Raw genomic sequence first — 25,179 nt, forward strand, 5'->3', positions numbered from 1 at the left:
AATGAAGTAATCGATTAGATACTCAAAGTAATCGATTAAAGTGTTTTTGCTTACTTTTGAAATGCTTATAGAAAGACAAGTAATCAATTATATCACATGGTAATTGATTAATGTAGAGACTCCTGAATAAATCAGTCATTACCTCAAAAACAACTATGTAATCGATTATAATAAAGTTGTAATTGATTAAACCAATATAAGACATAACTCTGCAAGCTTAAAATAACTTGTGTAATCGATTATGAAAGGGTTGTAATCGATTAAAATAGAAAGTTTTGCCTTTTGAAGAAATTTTATAACTTTAGAAATTTTCTTGTCACTCACTTATATGATGCATGATGCACAAAAGATATGATATGGAATAAGATGCAACATTCAATATAACAACCAATACAAATGCCCCTCAAGAGAGCTGAACATGTAAAAGACAAAACTTCTTCAAGCTCTTCTCCAAGCTTCAAGCTTAAGTCTTCATGTTGTTCATGTCGCTGCCCCTATCTCTAACAATACCCATCTCCAAAATTACATGAACTAACACAAACATTTAAATCATTTAGGTAAGTTAAGAACTTAACCTTTTTCAACAGCTCTTATAGGGAAATTAACTAAAATCATTTTTGATGTAGAGAAATGGGAAGGTCAGGAGTTGTTGCATATTAATGAACACAAGGTTTGCTTTAGTTGCATTGCCTTGGATATGTGGATTCCTATATGCTTATGTATTTGATATTTCAAACTAGAGTTTTGAATTAGAAGTCAATCCTGATTTCTTTTTCTCCATTATCCTCTTCCTTGCCATGGCCTCCTTCGCCTCTCATGGCATGATGCTCGTGATTGGATGTCAGCAATGGTCTTTGGCTTCCATCGCACTAAAGGTTTGCCAAATGACCCTACACACATACCTTTACCAAAAACCGCCACAGTCGTTCTCTCATCCGAATCCGTCACCCGAACCACTACAATATACTAGGCTAGGAAGTCCTTCAGTGACCTAGTCTATTGTTGACATATGTCAAAGAGGCTGGTTGTTGATGGTAGTTTCTCCTTGTTGGCTGCAAACTAAGCAATGAACATACTTGAGAACTCATCAAAACGAGTAATTGACCCCATGATGTGATCCTTACTAGGAGTGGATCACTTGATATAGGTTACAGAGTTTTGGATGACACCACTTTCGGATAGGGAAGATAAGTCAGGTAGACGCCACAAGGATTACCTTGATAAGTCCGAGATTGGTTCAATGAGGAACCCAGAGAGAAGTTCTCACAAAATTTTTATCAAATGCAAAAGTCCTTCTATTGAAAATGAAATCCATACATATAGTGTATCTGAACGGAAAAAAATAGAAATAGACATGGGCCTTTAAATCAGTTTGGGCCAAAATTACAATGAAAAAATTATAAATAAAAAAAAGAACATATTTGGCATGGGCCTTCAAATTAGTCTGGGGCTTTAGCAATGGTTAATATGCTTAGTAGTGCCTCTGCTTCTAGGCCTTCATCTTTCTCCACTTGGGACTTGTTAAGTATGTCTGCTACCATTTGTTGGAGGGTATCCACTGACTGTTTGGTCCTACTCCTGGTCATAGGTCCTTGTATTTGGGCAGTTTCAGGATTCTTATCACCTTGTGTGTCTAATTTGATTCATCCAGGAACTTAAGAGGGAGTGAGTGGTAAAAGGCAAGGGTGAAAACATCACACAAAAGCCTATATTGAGAGCATCAAACACAAGTGAACTACCATCAAAGAGAAAAACACCTGAGTAAAGTGTGGTGAGGTCTTGAAACCTTTTTTTAAAATTATTGCAGAAGATTTTCTTCTCTGTTTATTATGGCCGGAGCTGGTGATGGTGATGGTGATTATCATCAACTAGACGGATCTCAACGCTTGTTATTGGACGTAATGACTACACAGATGCAACGATTGCTGAACTGTAACAAGGAAGAGTTCTATGGATGAATAGAATGTTTGGAGAACCAACTGAATCAGAATACTGGAAGACCTTATGGTGGTAACAGAGTGGGCAATGTTGGACCCAGGCAACACAGAATGGAGGGGCAGAATAGAATTGAGGGAGTAAAACTCAATGTACCTCCTTTCAAGGGTAAGAGTGATCTAGAGGCCTACCTTGATTGGGAGATGGAAATTGAGCATGTATTCTCCTGTAATGATTATACTAAAGAGTAGAAGGTGAAGTTAGCAGCAGCTGAATTCTCAGACTATGCCCTTGTTTGGTGGAATAAAAATCAAAGAGAGATGATGAGAGAGGAGGGGCGACGATGCAATCCTACCCCCCAAGGGTATTGGATAGAAGATTCCAAGAGGATTGGGCTAGAGCTTCTAAAGAAGGCCCTAGGGTTCTCATGAACCTAAGGGTAGATGTTTTGAGCCCATGCGCCAAGGTTGGGTCTACTCTTCTTTGTAAATATTTGAATAGGTTTTTTCTTCTTTTGGACTTGTATTTTGGCCATTCTAGTAATATAGGGTTTTAGCCTTATATTTCAGGGCATTTTGAGTAGTCTTTGTAGTAGGGACTTTTTTTTCTATTTTCATGTATTTTGGCATGGGGGTGAGCTTAGCTATTATACGGGGTATGTAGCTAAGTTCTAGCTTCTCATCTCAAGGAGGTGAGCTTAGTTATTAGAGAGGTGTGTGTAGCTAAGCTCTAGCTTCTCATTTCAAGGAGGTGAGCTTAGCTATTAGAGAGGTGTGTGTAGTTAAGCTCTAGCTTCTTTAGGAATCTTCTCAAGGAAGCTTCTTAAGGAGGTGAGCTTAGTTATTAGAGGGATTTGTTTAGCTAAGCTTTAGCTTATCAAGGAAGTTTTCTCAAAGAAGCTTCTCAAGGAAGTTTTCTCTAGAAAGCTTCTCAAGGAACCTACCTAGTCTATAAATAGAAGCATGTGTAACTCTTGTTGTAACTTTGATGAATGAAAGTCTTATGAGACAGACTTCAAAGTTCCTCTTCTCTCCCTCTTTTATTCCTCCAATTTTGTTCTCCCCCTTTCTTTCTTTCTTTTACTCCATTAAAGCATCCTCCTCAAGCTTTTTATCCTTGGCACATTCTTGGTGGTAAAGCTTAATGTAAGCTCCATTGGAGCTTGTAGGCCTAGGATTTTCTTCATCAATGGATTCCTTTGCCTCTTGGAAGATGAATGGCAGTGGAATGGAGAAAGGGAGAGAGAGAGGAGACGCCACTTCAAGGAGAAGATGAGTCTAGAAGAAGCTCACCACCATAGGAGGTCATGGATAAGAGCTTGAAGGAAAAAAGAGATGAATGAAGGGAGAGGAAGAGAGGAGCACCAAATTTTGTGCTCTAAAAGATCTCTGAAATCTGAAGTTTAATTTTCAAATGATCAAAGTTGAAAAAATACACACAAAATTGGAGGGAAATTTGAATTTCTATTCAAATTTCACTTGAATCTAAAATTGAATTTGTGGAGCCAAAATTTCACTAATTATGATTAGTGAATTTTAGCTATGGTTCAGCCCACTAATCCAAGATCAAGTCCAAGATTCTCCACTAAGTGTGCTTAGCTGTCATGAGGCATGTAAAGCATGAAGAACATGCACAAACTGTGACTATATGATATGGTAATGGGGTGTAGCAAGAAAATGCTCACCCCCTCTCTAAAATTTAATTGGATTGGGCTTCTCCCAATTCAATTAAATTTATTTTCAACCACACACATCAAATATTCGCTTAATGCATGTGAAATTACAAAACTACCCCTAATACAAAAAACTAGTCTAGGTGCCCTAAAATACAAGGGCTGAAAAATCTTACATTTCTAGGGTACCTTACCTATATTATGGAGCCCTAAATACAAAGCCCAAAAATGATGAAACCTTAATCTAATATGTACAAAGATAAGCGGACTCATACTTAGCCCATGGGCCCGAAATCTACCCTAAGGCTCATGAGAACCCTAGGGCTTCTTTTGCATCTCTGGCTCAATCTTTTTAGAGTCTTCTATCCAATGCCCTTGCGGGGTAGGATTGCATCATTCCCTCCCCCTTGAAAAGGATTTGACCTCAAATCCCGAGGTTCTTGAAACTATGGGCTTTTTTCCTCAACACCTATAAAAAGAACAAAAACATATGTATTAGTGGTGTTTGGTATGTTGAAGTAAGGTAAGGTCTGAAAACCCATTTCCTGGGCATCTTCCCATGAAGGAACATGGTTCCTCACCAACTCAATGAGTGGTGCTACAAGTATAGAAAAATATGGGATAAACCTTTTGTAAAAGTTTGTTAAGTCATGGAAACCCCAAATCTTTCTTATACTTGGTGGAGTGGGTCACTCCGGAATGACCTTTATTCTCTTAGGGTTCATGGGAACCCCTTGATCACTATTTAAAAAATTAAGAAAAGTAATGCAATAAAACATACCTTTTCCTGTATTATCATGTTGATTATTCCTACCAAAAAGTAAGACAAATCTAAGGTGTCCCATATGAGTACCTAAGTTTGTATTGAAACTAAAAATAAGAACAAACCTACCTAGTGAGTCCCTATGTGCACAAATCATGGAGATGTTGGGTGCACGAGTGATTTTACAAAAGAGTGTTGCACCACTCAAAACATTCATCATACCACCTATTTTAGGGATTTGGTGCCTAATAATACCTATTTTGGGCACCAACAAAACACAAGGATTTAAGCTCTTGCAAACCAAACCCTCATCCAACAACTCCTTTACTTGAGGAATAAACTCAAGCCTAAGAGGTATGGCAATGCTAACAAGTGTCTTTTTACAAAGGAGAAAATGTGGAGGTTGTCTAAGAGGGTAAATTTCTTTAATATTTGTCTTTATTTCAAAATGACTTTCCTTCTTAGCTAAGCTCTTGGAGGAGACACTTACCTCCTTACACTCCTCCGTAACCATTAAAAGTTGTCCTTCTTCTTGGGGATAGATCTCTTTACTAGATTCTTCCCCTTTTGCTTCTTCACTTTCACTAGAGGAAGGTGAAGTAGAAGCCTCATCTTGGCTACTATAAATGTCTTGGCCCCTCATAATCATGGTTTTCTTAGTGGGGTAATGAGAAGTAATGTGTCCTCTTCCAAGACATTTAAAGCACTTCATGGAGCTAGTCTTCTCTTGCATACTAGCTTTAAGGGGTTGTTTTTCTATTGTCTTCCCCTTATCATCTTTGGGCTTAGAAGGTGTCACCCCTAAGATGCCTTGACCTTGGTCTTTCTTTGGATAAGAGTGAGAGCCATAAGATTTTGAAGTAGACTTTCTTTTAAGTTGTTGCTCTACCATTATTTCCCAATCTAAGTTAGCCTCTACATTATCCTTCCCATGGAAGTATGGGTGGTTAATGTTAGCCTCTTGAGGCTTTCTTTCCTTTTCTCCCCAATGGGAGTGAGGTCTAAGATGTGACCTATGCCTTCCTTCATAATAGTCACGAAGTTCTTCACTTAGGCTCTTGCAAGAGTTATGACTACTATATGAGGCATGTTTTTCTTTTCTTAACTCTTATAGTATTTTCCTTCTTTCTTCCTCTCTTATTTTCTCTCTTTCATCTTGACTTATTTCTTCCACTCTTTTTTTACCTTTTTCTTTTCTCTCTTGTTTTTCTTTCCACAAATTAAGAGATCTCAATTCATCTAATATCTTATATAAGGGGTCCTTAGGAGTAGAACCCTCACCATTAACACTAGATGAAGAATGAAGACTCATGTTGGTTCCTAAGTTATGGTTCTTTCTTGTTGGGGGTTTGAAAACAAAAGGTAAAAGAAACTATGGTTGAAACTAGCCAAAATAAACACTAAAAGAGGTGTGAAAGATAAGGTAAAAACTAATTGGTAAAAGGCAAGCTATCTAGGCGGTTTGACAATGGAGGGTAAATAAAATAAGCTATGAAAGTAAGCAAGAAATTAAAGTGCAAGAAATGTAAACTAGGCGAATCCTAAGAGTGTTAGGATGACCTCATTTAAGGTTCCCAACAAAACACTCACTATCCTAAGGGGAAATTGCCTAAAATTATTACACACAAATGGAAGTAGTGTGACCTATTAGAGGCTCCCAACTTACTTCCAATGAAAGGCAAATTACAAAGTTTGAAAGCAAAGAAAATTTCCAATTACAAATTACAAAAAAAAATCCTCAATTTTGGTGGCTATTCTCTCTTTTGTGTTTCACTCAATTTGGAGTGCTTCTTATTCCAATAGCTCTTAAGGTGGTTGGCCCCTTGCTTCTTGACTCAAATTCTTCAAGGGATGACACCAATCCTCCTTTCCAATTCCCTATATGGCAACTCATAAACAAGGAAACAAATAGACAAGCAATAACCAAAGACCAAAAAAGGAGATGAAAGCTAAACCAAAAGAGTTTTAACAAGACAAATTTTCAAGGATGATTCAACAATTAAAGCAATGAAAAGCACATAAATGCAAGCTAGGACTCAGAGAAACTTAGAATGGCTCTAGAGTAGAGTAAAAAAATTAAAAAAAAAAGACTCAAGAAACCTTTAGTTTTGGCACTTGTTTTCACAATAATTTTCAATTAAAATATCAGAACTAGGATTGGTACAAAATAGGCACCAATTATAGAACAAATTTTTGAGCCAAAACAACAAGCACACTTCCCTTTCACTTTTTTTTTTCCTGGACACTGATTTTTCTGCCAACTTATGTGATTTTTATTATTTTTTCCTTTAATCCAAATCGCTTGGTTCTTCTTTTATAATTTTGCTCCAGATGTCTATAAAATTCAGTAAAACTTTCAGCTAAAAAAACGTAGTGACCAATTCCCAGTAATTTATACAAGTTTGTATGTTCAAGCTTCCAGCACCAGCAATTTCAACCTAGAAATCAAGAGTAGTGTTTATGTTGCTTAAGGCTTAGATAGTTACAATTTGTGTTTGCTTATGCTCAATTATCTTGAATAACACAATTCAAGAGAGCTTAAGACTTATTTGATTCACAAATCCAGCCACAACTCAACCTCATCATAGGCATCATGTAGGAAACTTAGAAAACAAAAAAAAAAGAGTTCAACAACAAGACTACTTCTAGGAATTGATTTAGAACATGTTATGAACTAAATAACATGCATGAATTAGACTCAAAATTCAAAACATAGGCTAAGAATGACAAGAATAAATGAACAAATGTATCTATAATTCAATAAACAAAATAAAAATTCAACACAAACTTAGAACATAATGTGACAATTACTATGACTAAACATGACTCTAAGACAACATGGATCAAGTGATTTACACTTAGATTTTTGTGTTTTTTTTTCTAATCAATATTTTTGAAGAAAATTTATATCTAAAGTTTCAGCACAAGAATATTATGAATGAAAATTGATAGAACCTAAAATCAACCCAAAAACAAGATTCAAGAGTAGATCTACAAAATTTGAACCATAAAAATGCAAGAACAAGTGTAGATCTAAGATTTAATCGGTTAATTTTTCTTGAATCTACTCTAAACAGCACCAAACCACAAGACAATGAAGGATATACATGGAGAATAAGATGAAGAACAAGGAATTAAAGAGAATTCACCGAACAAAAAGATAGAGGAAGCAAAAGAACATCACCTAGTGAATATGCTCTGATACCACATGATGTAAGCTCCATTGGAGCTTGTAGGCCTAGGATCTTCTTCATCAATGGATTCCTTTGCTTCTTGGAAGATGAATGGCAGCGAAATGGAGAAGGAAGAGAGAGAGGAGACACCACTTCAAGGAGAAGATGAGTCTAGAAGAAGCTCACCACCATAGGAGGTCATGGATAAGAGCTTGGAGGAAGAAGGAGATGAATGAAGGGAGAGGAAGAGAAGAGCATGAAATTTTGTGCTCTAAAAGAGCTCTGAAATCTGAAGTTTAATTTTCAAATGATCAAAGTTGAAAAAATGCACACACATGACCTCTATTTATAGCCTAAGTGTCACACAAAATTGGAGGGAAATTTGAATTTCTATTCAAATTTCACTTGAATTTGAAATTGAATTTGTGGAGCCAAATTTTGGAGCCAAAATTTCACTAATTATGATTAGTGAATTTTAGCTATGGTTCAGCCCACTAATCCAAGATCAAGTCCAAGATTCTCCACTAAATGTGCTTAGGTGTCATGAGGCATGTAAAGTATGAGGAACATGCACAAACTATGACTATATGATGTGGCAATGGGGTGTAGCAAGCAAATGCTCACCCCCTCTCTAAAATTTTATTGGATTGGGCTTCTCCCAATTCAATTAAATTTATTTCCAACCACACACATCAAATATTCACTTAATGCATGTGAAATTACAAAAGTACCCCTAATACAAAAAACTAGTCTAGGTGCCCTAAAACACAAGGGCTGAAAAATCTTACATTTCTAGGGTACCTTACCTATATTATGGAGCCCTAAATACAAGGCCCAAAAATGATGAAACTTTAATCTAATATGTAGAAAGATAAGCGGGCTCATACTTAGCCCATGGGCACGAAATCTACCCTAAGGCTCATGAGAACCCTAGGGCTTCTCTTGCATCTCGGGTCCAATCTTCTTGGAGTCTTCTATCCAATGCCTTTGCGGGGTAGGATTGCATCAAAGCTCCTTCTTCCATGGCTTATTCCCTAGTGTATGGTGCCTCCCCTCTCCTCTTCTCCTTTGCCTTCGACTGCATCTCCATGGTGGAAAATCACCATTGAAGATCTCATTGAAGCTCAAAGATCTAGCCTCCATATAATCTCCACAAGCAAGCTTCCATCAGGCGGGAGATAGATACATGAACTGAGATGAGAAGGGTGATGCGAAAGAGGTATGTCCCAACTAGCTACAACAAAACCATGTGACAAGAACTCCATAGGTTGTCCCAGGGAAGTTTGAGTGTGGAAGAGTACTACAAGGAGATGGAGATGGCACTAGTGAGGGCCAATATTGAAAAGGAAATAGAGGACAAAATGGCTCATTTTCTGAGTGGCCTAAATCCTGACATTAGAAATGTTTTTGAATTACAGAAGTATGTGGAATTGGATGACTTTCTGCATAAGGCAATCTGAGTTGAACAACAGCTAAAGAGGAAAATTGCTGCAAGAAGGAACTCATCCAACAATTTCAACCAGAACTGGACCAATAGATCCAAGAAGGAGGGAGGCAACTCGTCTAGTCCACATGGAAAGTCAGCAGTGTCCAGTGCTGAAACCAAGCATAATTCTGCCTCATCATCCAACACCAATACCAGAAACATAAAATGCTTCAAATGCTTAAGCAGAGGACATATTGCTTCTGACTGTCCAACTAGGCGGACCATGATTATGAAGGTGGATGGAGAAATCACCAGTGAATCTGAAATCAGCAGAGAAGAAGAGGTGGAAGAAGAGCTTGAGGAGGAAGCTATGCAGGGTGATATGCTAATGGTGAGAAGGCTCTTGGGAAGTCAAATGCAGCCACTAGACGGCACCGAAAGAGAAAATATTTTCCACACCAGGTGAAAAATTAATGGTGAGCTTTGCTCTTTAATTGTTGATGGAGGAAGTTATACCAATGTTGCAAGTTCTAGGTTAGTGTCCAAACTCAATTTGGATACTAAGCCCCATCCTAGGCCATAAAGACTTTAGGGGCTTAGTGAAGATGAAGAGGTAAAAGTGACTCAGCAGGTTGAGGTGTGTTTCACCATTGGAAGATACAATGATAGGATGTTGTGTGTTGTGGTTCCAATGGAGGCGACTCATATACTGTTGGGAAGACCATCACAGTATGACACCAAAGCAATGCATGATGGCTTCACCAATAGGATTTCTTTCCAACACCATGACAAGAAAATTATTCTTAAACCTCTATACCCTAGAGAAGTGTGTAATGACCAAATCAGAATGAGAGAAAAGAAAGAATAAGAGAAAGAAAATAGTGAGGCACCAAAGAGGAATATGAAAAATAAGAGTGATAGACATGAGAGAAAGAGTGATATACATGAGAGAAAGGGCGATACACATGAAAGAAAATTTAATTGTTTAGCAAAGGTGAGTGAAGTAAGTAAAGTGTTACTTGCTCGTGAGCCACTCTATTTACTGTATTGGAAAGACAATAAAATTTCTACTAATAATTCTAATGAGTTAACTATTTCTATTTCTCCTAGTGTTGAACTCTTATTGCAAGAATTTAAGGATGTCTTTCCCAAGGAGATTCCTCATGGACTGTCACCCTCAAGAGGCATAATACATCAAATTGACCTCCTTCCAAGAGCTTCATTGCCTAATATGTTGGATCAAGTGGCCTCGGAAAAATTAAGAAGGGGGGTTGAATTAATTATGAACGTGTCTTGACTAATTAAAATTTATCCTTCTTAATACTACTAGATTCAAATAGGCTTTTACTACTAAGTTAAGAAAGTAAAGAACAGAAACAATAACTTAACCAAAAGTAAAAGCAACAATTAAAAGTACAAAGCGGAAATTAAAGAGAGTAAGGAAGAAAAAGACAAACACAAGATTTATACTGGTTCAGCAACAACCTGTGCCTACATCCAATCCCCAAGCAACCAACGGTTCTTGAGATTTCTTTCAACCTTGTAAAATCCTTTACAAGCCAAAGATCCTCTAGGGATGTACCCTCCCTTGTTCTCTTTGAACAACCAAGTGGATGTACCCTCCACTTGAACTGATCCACAAGAGATGTACCCTCTCTTGTTCTCAGTATAACAACCCAAGTAGATGTACCCTCTACTTGTACCACAAAGGATGTACCCTCCAATGTGTTAGGACAAAGAATTCTTAGGCGGTTAGTCCCTTGAATTCTCTGTGAGGGGGATACAAAAGATATCTCAGGCGGTTAGTCCTTTGAAATCTTTTGTATAAAGGGAAAGGGAAAAAGATATCTCAGGCGGTTAGTTCTTTGAAATCTTTTGTCAAGAGGGAGAAGGGAAGAAACAAAAGAATTCTCAGGCGGTTAGTCCTTTGAATCTTTTGGTAAGAGAAAGAAGTGAATGAAGAAGAAGTGTAGCAGAAGTGTTTGAACAATGAACTTTTCTTGGAAGAGAAAGTATTGAACAAAAACTAGCCTAGAATGTTCCTGTAACTAGATCCTGCCTAGGGTTTACAAGACTAGCCTAGAAGCATTCAAGTCAAAAAAAGTGTAATTTGGCGTCTTAGGTTTGTCATTGGTGTTCTTATCCATGTGCCCTAGTCCTTCATCCCTTAACGGTAACTTAAGCTTTTAAACTCTTAATTAATTGTCATGATTGATATCCCATAATTACCTGTTGGTTGTTATAGCTCTCAAGATTGGGGGTATTATGGGTGAATGGGTGCTTGGAAGCTGACCATGAAGGACTGAGTATTGGACTTGGGAGCATAAGTACAAAAAGGCTTGAAGTCATGAGTCAGTCGACGAACGATCAGTGAGGTATATAGTCCCTCAACCTAAAGTGCACAAGCACGAAGAAGCTTGAGATCATAGGTTGTTCAACAAATGGCCAATTAGGTACACATTTCCTCTGCCTGGAGTGTATAAGCACGACAAGACTTGAAGCCATGGGCCAATCGATGAACGACTGATGATGTACATAATCTCTTTGCCTTAAGTGCACAAGCACAAAAAGATTTGAAGTCATGGGCTGACCGAAAAATTATTGTGAGGTACATTATCCTATAAATAATAATTGTCTTTTTACTTTAAAGAAATACTTTTTAGACAGGCATCAAAAGATTTACAACAATTCATTCATCATGTTTAACTAAAATCCATTTTAATATCAAAAGTGATGTATTACACATTTTTTTACATAGCATTGGTTAATTTAGTTTTTGAATAAATATTTATCAAATAATAAATTTTCTAAATTCATACTGTGATGAAATTAACCAAAAGTATGTTGATAGGGCCTATAATATTCTCGATCATGGCTTAAAATATTATTTTATTTACTCTCATTTATTATGACCATTATTCTCTTATGTCAAAATCTAAATGGAGCGTTAGAATATCTTTTATATATATTCCACCTTCCAGCCAAAGAATCAAATACTTACAAGGAAGATGCTAGTAAGAGGAGAATTTATCTTGTTACCATCAAACAGGAAAAAAAAAAAGTAAGGAAAAGAAATAATATCTTGCTATTATAAAACTGCAACTTCCAATATGGAAGGACGGAAGATATATTATTATATTTTATTTTAAATAATTTTGAAATTATGAAATCCTTTAACATGACGTGAATTCACCTACTTGCCATGAATGCTCAACCACCAAAAAACCGGTCACACTCAACCTTGCAAAATCCAAGCTATACACAGCTCATAGACTCATGAGAGCCGAACAACTTTGAGCGTCAGTTTAATAATAACAATAAAGCTATTAATAATTTAGATTAAATTTTAGTTTTAAAATGGTTTTGCTTTAAATAATTAAAATTAAACTTAATAGTAAAAAAGATAATAAAAACCGAATTTTGCCTTGGATTTTGATGTGGTTTGCTTGCCTAGCTTTTGATAAGTCATAAATGTAACATCTTTGGGGTTTAACATTGTAATTTCTTAAAGCATATTAACAAAATATAAGCAATTTGTTTGCCCTATGTTAGGTTTTATGGAAGTGTAAATGTAAGAAAAGAAAGAAATTAGCTAGTCATATGGAAGGGAGACGAAAAAAGAGTAAAGAGAGAAAAAGTGTGAGATTCGTTAACATAAAATGTCATTCTATGAAGTAAAATTTGCACTACATGATCAATTTATATATATATATATATATATATATATATATATATATATATATTCTTTTTACACGTATAATACACCTTATTCTCTAAAAAGATAAATTTTGTACTACTTTATAGGGACATAAATTTTTTTGTATTAAAATATTATTATATTTTTCTTTTCAATTGTTTACTCAACCAAATAATCAAACAGTAACTTCTTCTCTTTTCCCTTTTTCTTTCAATTCATACAGCTTAAAAATTTATTTAATTTTAATCTTTTTTACTCTCTTATCTTAACTTTTTTTTTCGTCTTTCATGTAAACAATTTTTTTCTTACTCTATTTCATCTAATATTTGTTAGAAACGTATTAAAGAGATATATAATAACGACTTATAACAAAAAAATGATTTATTTAACTACATGAATAATAGTCCTCAAACATAAAAATAAAAAATTCGATCCTAATTTCATTTTTGTTAGAATAATTCTTACAACGTATATTTGTATGACACCTTGTTAGATAATTTCATTTTTTATTACATTATTTATTTAACTACAGGCGTAATAATTTTGTAGAAAAGTGATAACTTTTCTGCAAAATTATATTTTCAGACTTCATTAGTAAATAATCTTGTATAAGCCCGATATAATTATTACGCGTAAAAGTTTTTTTTTCCTGAATATTTGATATGCTTCAACATGTAAAAATGTAACTCAAAATCACTAATTAAACCAAATTTCCGAATTCATGCGCATATTAGAACCACTAATTAATTTCGTGCCAATTCATACACGTGTTGAGTGGTTTTATAAAACAATATTTTCTGAGAAGCTGTTTTACATTACTCTTCCTATATTGTAATAAACAATATGTCTTATTGTCTATTAATTTAATAATCTCCAATTTGGACTTTCACTTGAACAAGAATGCACTCGAGAAACTTTCTCAATTGGAAGAAGTAATAGAAACAGGATCGGAGGCAGAGTATTTTCATATATTACTTTGAAAAAATCTTAATGCTGTGTGTGGACGACTTTGTGAGACAGAGAGAGATTTTGAAACAGAAGAAAAAACAGAGAAAAATTACATACAGGAAAAATAATAGTCAAACATTACCGGTGGCGCCGGTCAACGGTTGATAAACCTCTCTCTCTAAAGCTCTTCTCTCCTTCTCTCTCTTGCTTGGTCTTTGAATTCTGTGGAGGAGCAGCTTCTTGGGTTGGGTTCTCTGAGTTTTTTTACCTCTTCTTGGTTTGATCCAGAAAGGCTTATTTTTCTTTGTTCTGAGGAAAAAAATTCTGCTTTTCAATTTCTGGGTTTTCAAGCTTCGTGTAGAAGGAAATGGCAGTAAGTTTTAAGTTTTGTTTCTTTCTTTCTATTTTGTAATTTTTCATTTTGTTATGGTTTGGTTGTGTTTCATGTGTCTGTGATTGCTGTGAAAATTGTGGAGAAGGGTAAGAGAATCTAACCTTAGTTTCAATCTCCTACATTATTATGTTTTGTGTTTTGCTGTGTTAGGTGGAGGTTCTTTTTTCCGTCCTTTACATGTTATCTCTTTTGTTCATCTTCTGAAGCTTTGATATGGTTGACCAAAATTAGAGGCTTTCGTTTTTTGGTCAACGCTTTGTCTCTAATCAACCATTAGCAGCTTCATCTTTCTGCATCTTGGAAACATGGAGCAATCCAATTAGGATCTTATTATGAAGAGTTTTCTTTTGATATTTTTGGCAGCTAGTTTCATAAATCATGCTGTGTGTTAACAGTTTGGCTTAGCGTTGTGAATACTGAATAGAGGCTTGTTTTGGTTTCATAGATTTCTGACTTATTCTTTGTAAGGTGTGGATCATGTAACAACACATAAAATTTCTAGTTGGATGTGTTGTGACTTGTTGACTTAGTTTTGGTTGAATCAAAATATGAGAAATTAAGCAGCTAATTGAATTGTAGCTATGAGTTTGTTCTTTTGCTATAGAAATGACTTTGATGAACTGCGTTGTTCACATAGGAATTTGTTGCATTTGTTTCCTACTGTTTTCTTTTTTGGACTATAAGGAATTGATTATGCATATGGGTTTTGGTTTCTAAATGGTACTGAATGTTGAACAGTTAAGTGCAAACAACAGTCAATAGTAAAAATGTCACTTCCATGATTGCAGGATGGATAGCTTCCTGCTGTGTCAAAAATAGTCCTAATTGGTATAAGTAATTAAGTGTTACAGCCTAATTGTATTTTTCTCTTAAATTTAAATTTGAGTGATCAGTTCCTCAAAGATGTTCATGCGCTAAATATAGAGTTTGGTCTACATGTTGTTACTAACAAGTGACAGTTTTAATATTTTACCTTACAGGGATGAAAAAACAGGATAAGCTACTTGTAAACAGCTTTGTCCAATCTTTTTTCTGATAGTTACCTGGTGTACAGAATAATGATATTTTGATAGATCTCATTGAAATATATCTGAATTCTCTCAAGTTTGGTGTGGTATGTTAACAAGTTCCGAATACTGATCATATGACTTATTAAGGGAATTAAAATGTCATTAATTGTGGTTTTTATTGTCGAATACCATACGTTTTTTGCTTGAGTTTAGTAAAAAGAGAAAGAAAAAAAAAATTTTGATTTATTTAGAAAGAGGGAAATACATTAAAACTTGCGTTGATGTTGATGATTGATGAATACTAAATTTTCCACTTATAGCAGTTCTGTCATTTCACATGTTCAGCATGATAAAGCCCCATTAACAAAATAATGTTTGGGAATAAGTTGTTTTTTGGTACAGGAAGACATTTTTCTTAAGAACTAGGAACTTTTGCCTTTGATAATTGAAGGAAAAGCATTCTCCTTGAGTCCTTGAACATAATTTTATGACAGGCTACAAAACATGTTTGTATAACTTATGAGTCCATAAACACTTAAATTGATAAAAAATTACAGTGATAATGTTTCATTATTTATAACGAAGAAAGCAAATTTGCACATATACAAGTACAAGTGACTTACTTTATTTGTTTGATGGTAAATTATCTCATTGTTGTTCCCAACATGTTTCTCATCACAAAGCATTTAGGTTTGGAGTTACTTTTAATGTGCAAATCAAACCAAGGTTTTTCTGACAATTTTGTACTGAAAAGGAAAAAATTGGAAAATTTTGTTAATCAGGGATTACAATTTGCAGTCAACAATCACTTATTTCATGTTAATACACTGCTATTTATGCAGATAACTATGTAGATGTATCATGATTAGGTAAGATTACTAACCTACAAAACTTGGGAAACTTTTGCAACAAATTTCCCAATGGTCTTTCTGTTGTTTTTTCAGCAGAAACACATCTAAAATCATGTTGCCAAAATGGCCGTACATGAAATCCACCATTACATACACATTCCTTCATGGGTGGAGGAACACCATATGGCCTTGGCATTGTTTTTATCTAGAAAGATGCACTAATTTACACTCTGTTTGGACAAGGAATGAAGGAAATAGCATTAAAAAAAAAATAGAAGAGAAGAAAAACAATGAGAAAAGGTAGATTTTTAAAGAAGAAAGAAAACTTGGGTTCTTTCTCTGCTTGTTTGATTTTCTATTTCTCTCTTGACTATTTCTTTCCTGCTAACATCTCAAGATCCAAACCGAGCATTAGTGTATTCATGCACTAGTGCATTGTATTGGTTAGAAATATAAAATTGTCATAAGTTGGTCTTATTGGGAAGATTCTTGTGTAAATTCTTCTGATATTAAGATTCAGAGCCACAGTTTTCTCTTTGGAAGTGATTTTGTTTTATGTTGAATATTGTAATCTGTTTTCAATTTGATATATTCTGTCCTAGAATCTTTTGGACTATGATCCTTTTAATTTAGGGGTTGAGAAGAAGAATCTTTGAGATTTTATTCTTTTATTCCTTGATACTGGTAGATTTGGTGTGATCTATAGCAGCTTCCAGAAAGTGTAACAGTTATCTGGTGGGGCTGAAATCATTGGTTATCAATTTTCTAGGCCCTGATCTGAAAGTAGTAAAATGTATTCCCATATGCAATGAAACAAAAGCAGCAATACTGCTGTTTTTTTTCCTTTATTGTTATTTGCTTTATTAATGACTCTGATTCTTGATTGAGTTGGAATAGGAGATTTATTAACATTTGAAACTTGTATTTATTGAAATCACTTTTCAATGTGTCAATTTGGCAGCAACGTTCTCATGTACCCAAATTTGGCAATTGGGATAGTGGAGAGAATGTTCCTTATACAGCATATTTTGACAAGGCACGGAAAGGTCGAACTGGCACAAGGATAATAAATCCAAATGACCCCGAGGAAAATGCTGATTTAAGTTTTGATAATCCATCATCTGATAACCTACCTCCTACCAGACCTAGAACTAATTCAGAGGATCAATCCGGAAAAGGATCACTGCATTTGGAAGATGATCCCAAGAATTTTATCGAATCTCCAGCTCGTCATGACAATGTAAGCAGTAGGAGTGGCAGTAGAAGCCATGGAGTAGGTTCTGCTGATAACCGTAGAAGACATTCAACGCAAAGTACTGGGTCTGAGTACAGCATTGAACGTTCACCGCTTCATCGCCAGGCTAGAGCCCCAGGCAGAGACAGTCCCCAGTGGGAACCAAAGAATTCATATGACAGCAGTCAGGGAACACCAGGAAGGTCTCGGTTAAGACCGGCTAATCGAGGAGATGAAACAGTTAGTTTTTTTTTCTGCTTCCTTTGTCTTACTATTTATGGCTTGAAAAAAATTAAAAAATTGCATATATAGTACCCAGGAGACCGAGAAGGACGTTAGGAGAAGTTAAGAGGGACTTTATGGTAAATAATGCTTCTAAACTTTTGGTCTTTAACTGAGTTAAATGACGTCATGTGATCCATGTAGCCGACCTCAAAGACCAGGATTCTTTGCAGTTAAAAAGCAATTGCAAGGTCTTGCAGTCAACATTGAGGGTCCAAATTTTTTTGAGTTATATTTTCTTTATTTATTTAATATATGTAATTTATTTTGTATGGCCAAGATTTGACACAGTCACTGCTGTGACTGCAGAGAATCTGTTTCCCCAAACTTACCTAGTTGGATAAGGCTTTTGTTGTTGTTGTTATAGTACCATGGATTTGACCTTGTTGTCTTGATGAAGTTTACTTTTGTAAAAATATTTATGATTTTGACATTATGATAATGCAGCCAGATAAAGGTGCAGCTGTTCCAAAGTTTGGTGACTGGGATGTGAATAACCCTGCATCAGCAGATGGCTTTACTCACATTTTCAACAAAGTGAGGGAGGAGAGACAAGGCGGGCCAGGACAAGTGCCAGGAACGCCTAATGAGAGACCACAACCTATTAATGGCCTATCTAATGATGACAAAGTCCAGGTATTTATGCTTACAATGAGATAGTAGATCTGTTAGTTTTGAGTTCCCACATTATGGATGATGCTTATCTTTATGCTATTTCTTGCTTCTCCAGTGTTGCTGCTTTGCGTGGGGTGGGAAAAAATGATTTCTTGGATTGGAAGTCTGAATGATAATATTCTGAACAGAAATGATGGTAAAGATAATGTTGTGAATGGTCATGAGGTGTGTGTAGCTCTTGTAAATATCCAAGGCTCTCTCTCTGGTCGGGAAGACATCGTTGAAGCAAATGTATCGCAACTACTCTGCCGTTTCTTCTCCCTTTTGTTTTTCTTTCTAATATAACCAAAGATTCTATGCGTGCAAGATTGTGATTTTTCTTTGTATTTTCTTCTTTTTGAGCCTTCTGTTGTGTTACTGTTATGCTTTACAATTCAAATTAACTGTATGTACCTGAGATATAGAGGGAGAGTGGTTATATAATTCTTTTCCAATGAATTGGTGGGTTGTGAATCGAGGTCTATTGTGTTCATGTTGGTGTTGAACTTCTCTAGTTTAACTGGGAATGATCTGGTAGCAAATTGTTTCAAAAAGTGATATTATCATGGCCTGTTTGTTTCAGTTAAAATAGATGTTATGTTATTAAGTAAGCTCATATTCTATTTGAATTGGTCACTTTTTTACCATATTAATGCACCCCTTTTGATTGCTTGAGCCTCGTTCTTCCTTTAAATTTTTTGGCTGATATGGTGGGACCACTACTTTTCTTGAAGACCACGTTCTTCCTTTAAATTTTTTGGCTGATATGTTGGGACTACTACTTTTCTTGAAGACCACTGTGGGAAAGTTATGAAACTTTCTTCATTCATTTAACTAATGATTACAATATACCTTTTTGTAATCCAACTTGAAAAGACTGTAGGGTTACTATCTCCATACCTAATCAGAGGACAGAAAAACTTTATAACATATAGACAAAAAAAAAAAAAAAATTCAATCTCAGCTCAATCAAACAATGACGCATTTAGTCCCCTACCTTGACCGTATCTAACTTTTCCAATTTACGTACCCAGTAAAGCAAAGCTGCTAAGAACTGAATTTGTTGAATTTGAATGATTATTATAAAAGTTAATAATTTTATCGTATACAATAATTTATTATTGAATGAGAATCTAAAAAAATCTTTACAAAGCAATTTTTTTAAATTAATCCATAATTTTAGCATGAACATATAATCCGTCAGTTGTCTTGAAAAAATCTTTGATGTAACTTAAGCACAAGTGTAAATATCACTAGTTTAGTTCAATTAAGTCCAAATGGATTTTTCTTCCATAAAAAACAAAAAGTCGATTTTGCTTTTGAAAAATGTCATGGTAGTGCCTTTTTATTATAGGGTTTTCTTTTAGGCAACTTGAAAAATTAATTAGATTATTTTGATAATCGATTATAATTAGAATTAATTTTTATTTGAATAAATTTGTTGAAAAAAGTTGAGAATCAATTTTGTTTGTATGTAACAAAAATCAGCTTTTACATAGTAAAAGAGTATTAAAACAATTGAAAGGAGAAATAAACGGGTTGGAGGTATGTAAGGATGTGAATTCCTTCTAGCCAAGCTAAACTAATTCCATGATAAATGGGTTGGAGTTCTGCATTAGTGTTAGTTGTAACTCCACAAGAGCCATAGAATCCTATAATCCATTGATCCTGGGTGTCTCAAACCGGACCTCCAAAGCCAGCTTTGCTTGGGTTTCCATGCGAGTATGGAGGAATTAAGTTTGTATCCATGCAAGTTTGGAGGAATTATTCCTAATAGGAAAGGAATCAACATGTCCCCCATTCCTGCTTAAATGATCAGCAACCAAGTTCTCTACACCACTCCTGTCTTTAATCTCAACATCAAAATTTTGAAGAAGAAGCATCCACCTGATCAATCTAGGTTTACCATTAGGCTTCTTCAACAGGTACCTCAAAGATGCATGGTTGATAAAGACAGTGATATGGGAGTAAAGCAAATAAGATCCGAATTTATGTAAAGCAAAAACAATCACTAAAAGCTCCTTCTCTGTAATGTAGTTAACTTGGATTGCATCTAAAGTCCGTGAAGCATAAGCAATAACATGAGATAATTTACCAACTCTCTGTGACAAAACAACCCCAAGTTCATAGTTAGAGGCAGATCGAGGCCGTACCCGAATCAAATAAACATGAAAATGCAGTAACTAGGAAGTGATCCTAGGTCGTTTCCCAACGAGCAATGACAAACCAAATGTTCATAATATACTTGCGCAGTAACAGTAACGATTGGGGGGGTTTGTTTGTTTTGTGATTAAAGAGCAGAACAAGTAAACTGGAATATGAAACTACTAATATTAAAAACGGGTTGTTTCCTCTGATTCAGAAGCCATTCTCTTATCCTGGGTTATGGAGAATTCGTCCCTAACAGCCAACCACTTAATCCAACCCTATTTCAATTTACTAAGCGAAAATCAACTTAGGGTTGTCAATACGTGATTAGGCACCACATACACCAGTTAGCCCTTCGTCCATTAAGCATGAACGCAAGTTAGGCTCAGAGGCAATTAATCGAACACGAAGCGTGCACTGATTAATGTTCACGAATTTGGGATAATTGGTGAAGGGAAAACTGCCAGGAAACCACATTACAAACGAAACCTCAAAGAGAGTTGGGCTTCGTCCTCAAAAGGAAACAACACCAGAAAAACTAGCCTTCCATAGATTCAAACAGAAAACGCAAATGAAACATGAAGCAGAAACGTAAATGAACAGAAACGTAAATGCACAGAAACATAAATGAACAGAAATGTAAATGAAACAGAAACGTAAATGAAAGTAGAAGAAGAAGCAAGAACGAAATTGTAATTAGAAGCAGAAAACGGAAAATTGCATTAAGAACGAAAACAGTAGCCTTAGAACAGAAAAACGTAGAAACCTAAAACAAAAGCTCTGAATAATAAAATAGCATAACAGAATAGCCTTTCACGAATCCCAAGGCTGCTATTTAAAAAGAGTCACTCAAAGTCACTGGGCCCTATTACAATACTCTGGCCCAAAACGAAATAAACACTGAACAACATAAAATAAAATTGCGAAATTTCCTAATTAGAAATTAACTATGGTAAGCGCTGCTTTATTTGCCCTCTTCAAGTCCATAACCAAAATCCAGATTAAGCCCAATGTTTCATTAATTCCTGAAATTAGATTAAAAACATCAAATTAGCTAAATGAGCCCAAATAATAAAACTGCCTGATTAATTGACAATTAAGACCAATCAGTAATTAAAATGGTGCAAAAAGGGTTTAGAAAATAGAAGAAAAAGATGGCACATCAGAGGCATCACACATGAGCTCAAAGAGAAGCTCCCAATTTGGTGGCTGCATGATAGAAGAGGTTGTAAGCCTGTTCCTCAACTTCTCAGATGCCTATTTGTAAGGCTGGTCAACCACAAAGTGTATGTCCTTGTGGAGAAGCTTGGACAATGGTAATGCAATCTTGCAAAAATCCTAGATGAATCTCCTATAGAAACTTGCATGACCAAGAAAAAAACACACTTCCTGCACAGAAGCATGGTAAGGTAGAGAAGTAATAACATCAATCTTGGCCTTATTGACCTCAATACCTCTACTAGAGACCAAATGCCTTAGAACTATATCATCATGTACCATAAAATGGAATTTCTCAAAGTTAAGAACAAGGTTAGTCACAATGTAGTAGTCAAGAACATGAGAGAGGCTATCCAAACATGCATAAAAAAGGAACCATAAACAGTGAAATCATCCACAAACACCTTCATGTAGCTCTCCAATAAATCAGAAAAGATACTCATTGATCGAGGTTGTACCCGAATAAAATAAACATTAAAAATGCAGTATCTAGGAAGTGATCCTAGGTCGTCTCCCAACGAGCAATGGTCAACCAAACATTCATAACAAATAGTAATAAAATAGTAACGAATTGGGGGGGTGTTTGTTTTGTAAATTAATCTGCAAGCAAATTTTAATTAGAAAATAACAGAATTAAAACATGTTGTTTCCCCTTGATTCACAAGCAAGTCTCTTATCCTAGGTTACGAGAATTTATCCTTAATCAGTTCAACCACTTAATCCAACCCTAAATTAAATTACTAAGCGAAAATTAACATAAGGCTATCATTATGTGATTAAACAACACATACACCAATTAATGATGAACGAAACTGATCATTAAGCATGAATGTAAATTATGGGCAGAGACAATTAATCAAGCACTAAGCATGCATGGATTAATAGCAACAAATACAGAGTAATTGGTGAAGAGGAAAAACTGATCAGAATTCAATAGTAATAACAAAACCTCAAAGAGAGCTGTACTTGATCCTCAAGAGAAAACAACACTAGAGACTTAGCCTTCCATTAATCAGTAGAAAACGAAATTGTAGATTGAAGCAGAAACGAAATTTTATTGCTACGTGAATAGTAAAAACTGGAATTGCAAAACCTAAAATTATTCTTTCTCCCAAAAACGAAAAAGCTCCTAAAACAAGAACCTTGGTGTTGTTATATAGGTTCTCAGCCCCAAAGCTTACAAATATGTTTTCAGTCCAAGCCCATAAATAAAATAAAATCTAGACAAGATAAGATAAGATTTGATAAAATAAAATCTAGATGAAATCAAATCTAGATAAGATAAAATCTAGATGAAATAATATCTAGATGAGATAAAATCTGGATAAGATAAGATTTGATAAAATTGTCTGCTCTCTTCAAGTCCAAGTCCAATTCCGGATTCAAGTCCAATTGCTTATAATTCTCCAAAAATTAAATTAAAAACAAAAAATTAGTCCAGTAGGCCCAAATGATAAAACTGCATAATTAATTTGACAATTAAGACTAATCAGTAATTAAAATGGTGACAAAAAGGGTTTAGAAATAGGAGAAAATGATGACACATCAGTAATCGATTACCAAAAACATGTAATCGATTACACAAAGCATTTTATGAAAGGATGTGACTCTTCATAATTGATTTTGAATTTCAACGTTCAGATACACTGGTAATTGATTACCAATATCTTGTAATCGATTACACCATTTTGAAATCAATTGGAACGTTGCAAATTCAGTTAAAAGCTTTTGAAATCAAACTTTTCTACTGGTAATCGATTACCAAAGAGTAAAAACTCTGGTAACTTAGAAAATTTTGAGAAAAACTCTTTTGAAAAACAAAATTGTGCTATGTTTGTTTTTTGAAAAATCTTTTCAATACTTACCTTGTGAAGTCTTCTTGATTTCTTTTCTTGAAACTTGAATTCATCTTCTCTTGAATCTTGAAATCAAAATTATCTTGATTCTTGAATCTTGTTGACTCAATCTTGAAATCATTCTCTTGATTCTTGAATCTTGTTGACTTAATCTTGAAATCATTCTCTTGGGCTTTTTGTCATCATCTTTGTTATCATCAAAACTACTTGAATCAACTTGATTCGTCATCATGAAGCTTGCTTCTACAATCTCCCCCTTTTTGATGATGACAACCCTGAAATCAAGAAACACATACACATTCTTTTTCCTAGTCGATCACTCACTTAATTCTCCATATTCTTCCCCTTTGTTTTTGAGTTTAAGCTTCACTTGAAATTAAGTTATTTAATTATGTGAGTTCTTGATTTAATCCCTATTTTCTCTCCCTCTTTGGCATCAACAAAAAGCCAAAGTGCGTAAGACATACATGATTTTTTTTAAAAATCATCCACATAGCATCCATTGTAAATCAGCCATAAAAGATTCTAAACTAATCATGAAGCGAGACATGAATAAACCAAATTTAAATGTAAACCACATAGTCATATAACATAATTCATAAATGTTCAGTCATACTAAGCAAATATTAAAATAAATACTAAATGTTCAAATGTCATAATAATATAGCCAAATACACGGCTAGAAATCAAAGTACTAATAATACTAGAGATTTATAAAGTCTAAGATGATGGTGGTGGTGGTGGTGGTGGTGGTGGTAGATCAAAGCATGTGCGGATGTAAGAGACATCTTCTTCAACCATGGTGATCCTTGAATCCATCTCATCGAATCACATGTCCACTTGTAACTCCAAAGCATCAAACCTTTCACCAACAAAGGTTTGAAGACCATCGAACCTATCCAAAATCCTTTGAAGAAGAGAGGAATCCTCTCCTACTGGTAAGTTTCCTTCTTCATCAATGGGTTGAGCACCCTTTTTTACCCAAGAGCCATCATGCTCTTTACGGTAACCAAAAGATGAAATCACAACGACACCGATTAAGAAGGATCTCTTGATTGGAACATAAGGTTCAGAATCAAGAGGGATATTAAAGTGTTGAAGGAAGAGAGTTATTAGGTGTGGATATGGCAATGGAGCATTTAATCGCGATGCCTTATGCATACGATATCGTACTAAGTGTGCCCAATCAATTTGTTGGCCTTTATGAAAAGCTCACATGACAATAAGATCTTCCTCAGAAACCTGTGCAAGGTTTGAAGATCTTGAAAGCAAAATACGCACAATGAGATAACGAAGGATGCGACTTTCAAAAGCCAAAGAACCAGCAAGAAGCCTTCCGGTCATATCCGTTTGGTTGGTGCAAACCAACCGGCGGGCATCATGCACAGAGAAATCAAATTTCCAATCATCATTTAGTGTACCTTCAAATGGTACACCTTCACTAGATAATTGGGTCAAGTCATAGAATAGGGATTGGTCAATGACCATTTTTATCCCATAAACCTCAGAAATCAAAGTGTTTTCTTGAATTTCGAGGTTAGAATAGAAGGCTTTAACTAATTCAGAATAAACAGACAATTTTAAAGACATGAAAAGAATGAGATTGGAGTTCTCAAATGCCTGAATGCATTCAAAACTCTCATTGGAAAAGAAATCCATGTCAATGAATTTTGGATCGATAATGGAATGAGAAGAGAAAAGATTTTTGTACTGTATCCGTTGTTCTTCTATTGAGAACAATGAGGAAGAGGAAATGGAGGAGGGAATCTGCATTTCTTGAGCCTCGGAATGCCGTTGGCTTCGACTCGAAGATCCCTTGCGCTTCTTTGATGGTTCCGCCATTTGAAGGAGTTATTTGAAATTTCAATCGGTTCAAGTGAAAGAGAATGAAAAAAGATCAAGTTTGGGCTTTGTGGGG

At 35.2% G+C, this 25,179-nt stretch overlaps 1 protein-coding gene across 1 annotated transcript; it reads left to right on the plus strand.

The window, feature by feature from the left end:
- The first annotated feature begins 13,601 nt into the window (after positions 1 to 13,601).
- Positions 13,602 to 18,599, plus strand: LOC114390804 (RPM1-interacting protein 4-like). The gene is made up of 4 exons (XM_028351687.1): positions 13,602 to 13,987; positions 16,831 to 17,343; positions 17,833 to 18,021; positions 18,116 to 18,599. Exons 1-4 carry the CDS (start codon positions 13,982 to 13,984, stop codon positions 18,146 to 18,148), a joined length of 741 nt encoding a protein of 246 aa, XP_028207488.1. The 5' UTR covers positions 13,602 to 13,981; the 3' UTR covers positions 18,149 to 18,599.
- Positions 18,600 to 25,179: the final 6,580 nt, after the last annotated feature.

The sequence above is a fragment of the Glycine soja genome, chromosome 16 (genome assembly GCF_004193775.1).
Source record: "Glycine soja cultivar W05 chromosome 16, ASM419377v2, whole genome shotgun sequence".
Taxonomy (NCBI): Eukaryota; Viridiplantae; Streptophyta; class Magnoliopsida; order Fabales; family Fabaceae; genus Glycine; species Glycine soja.

What these genes read in the sequence shown, in the direction of transcription:
- LOC114390804 (XM_028351687.1), top strand. An exon ending in CTAATCGAGGAGATGAAACA is followed by an intron (nt 17,344 to 17,832) that starts GTTAGTTTTTTT and finishes ATGATAATGCAG; the next exon opens with CCAGATAAAGGTGCAGCTGT. An exon ending in CTAATGATGACAAAGTCCAG is followed by an intron (nt 18,022 to 18,115) that starts GTATTTATGCTT and finishes TTGCTTCTCCAG; the next exon opens with TGTTGCTGCTTTGCGTGGGG.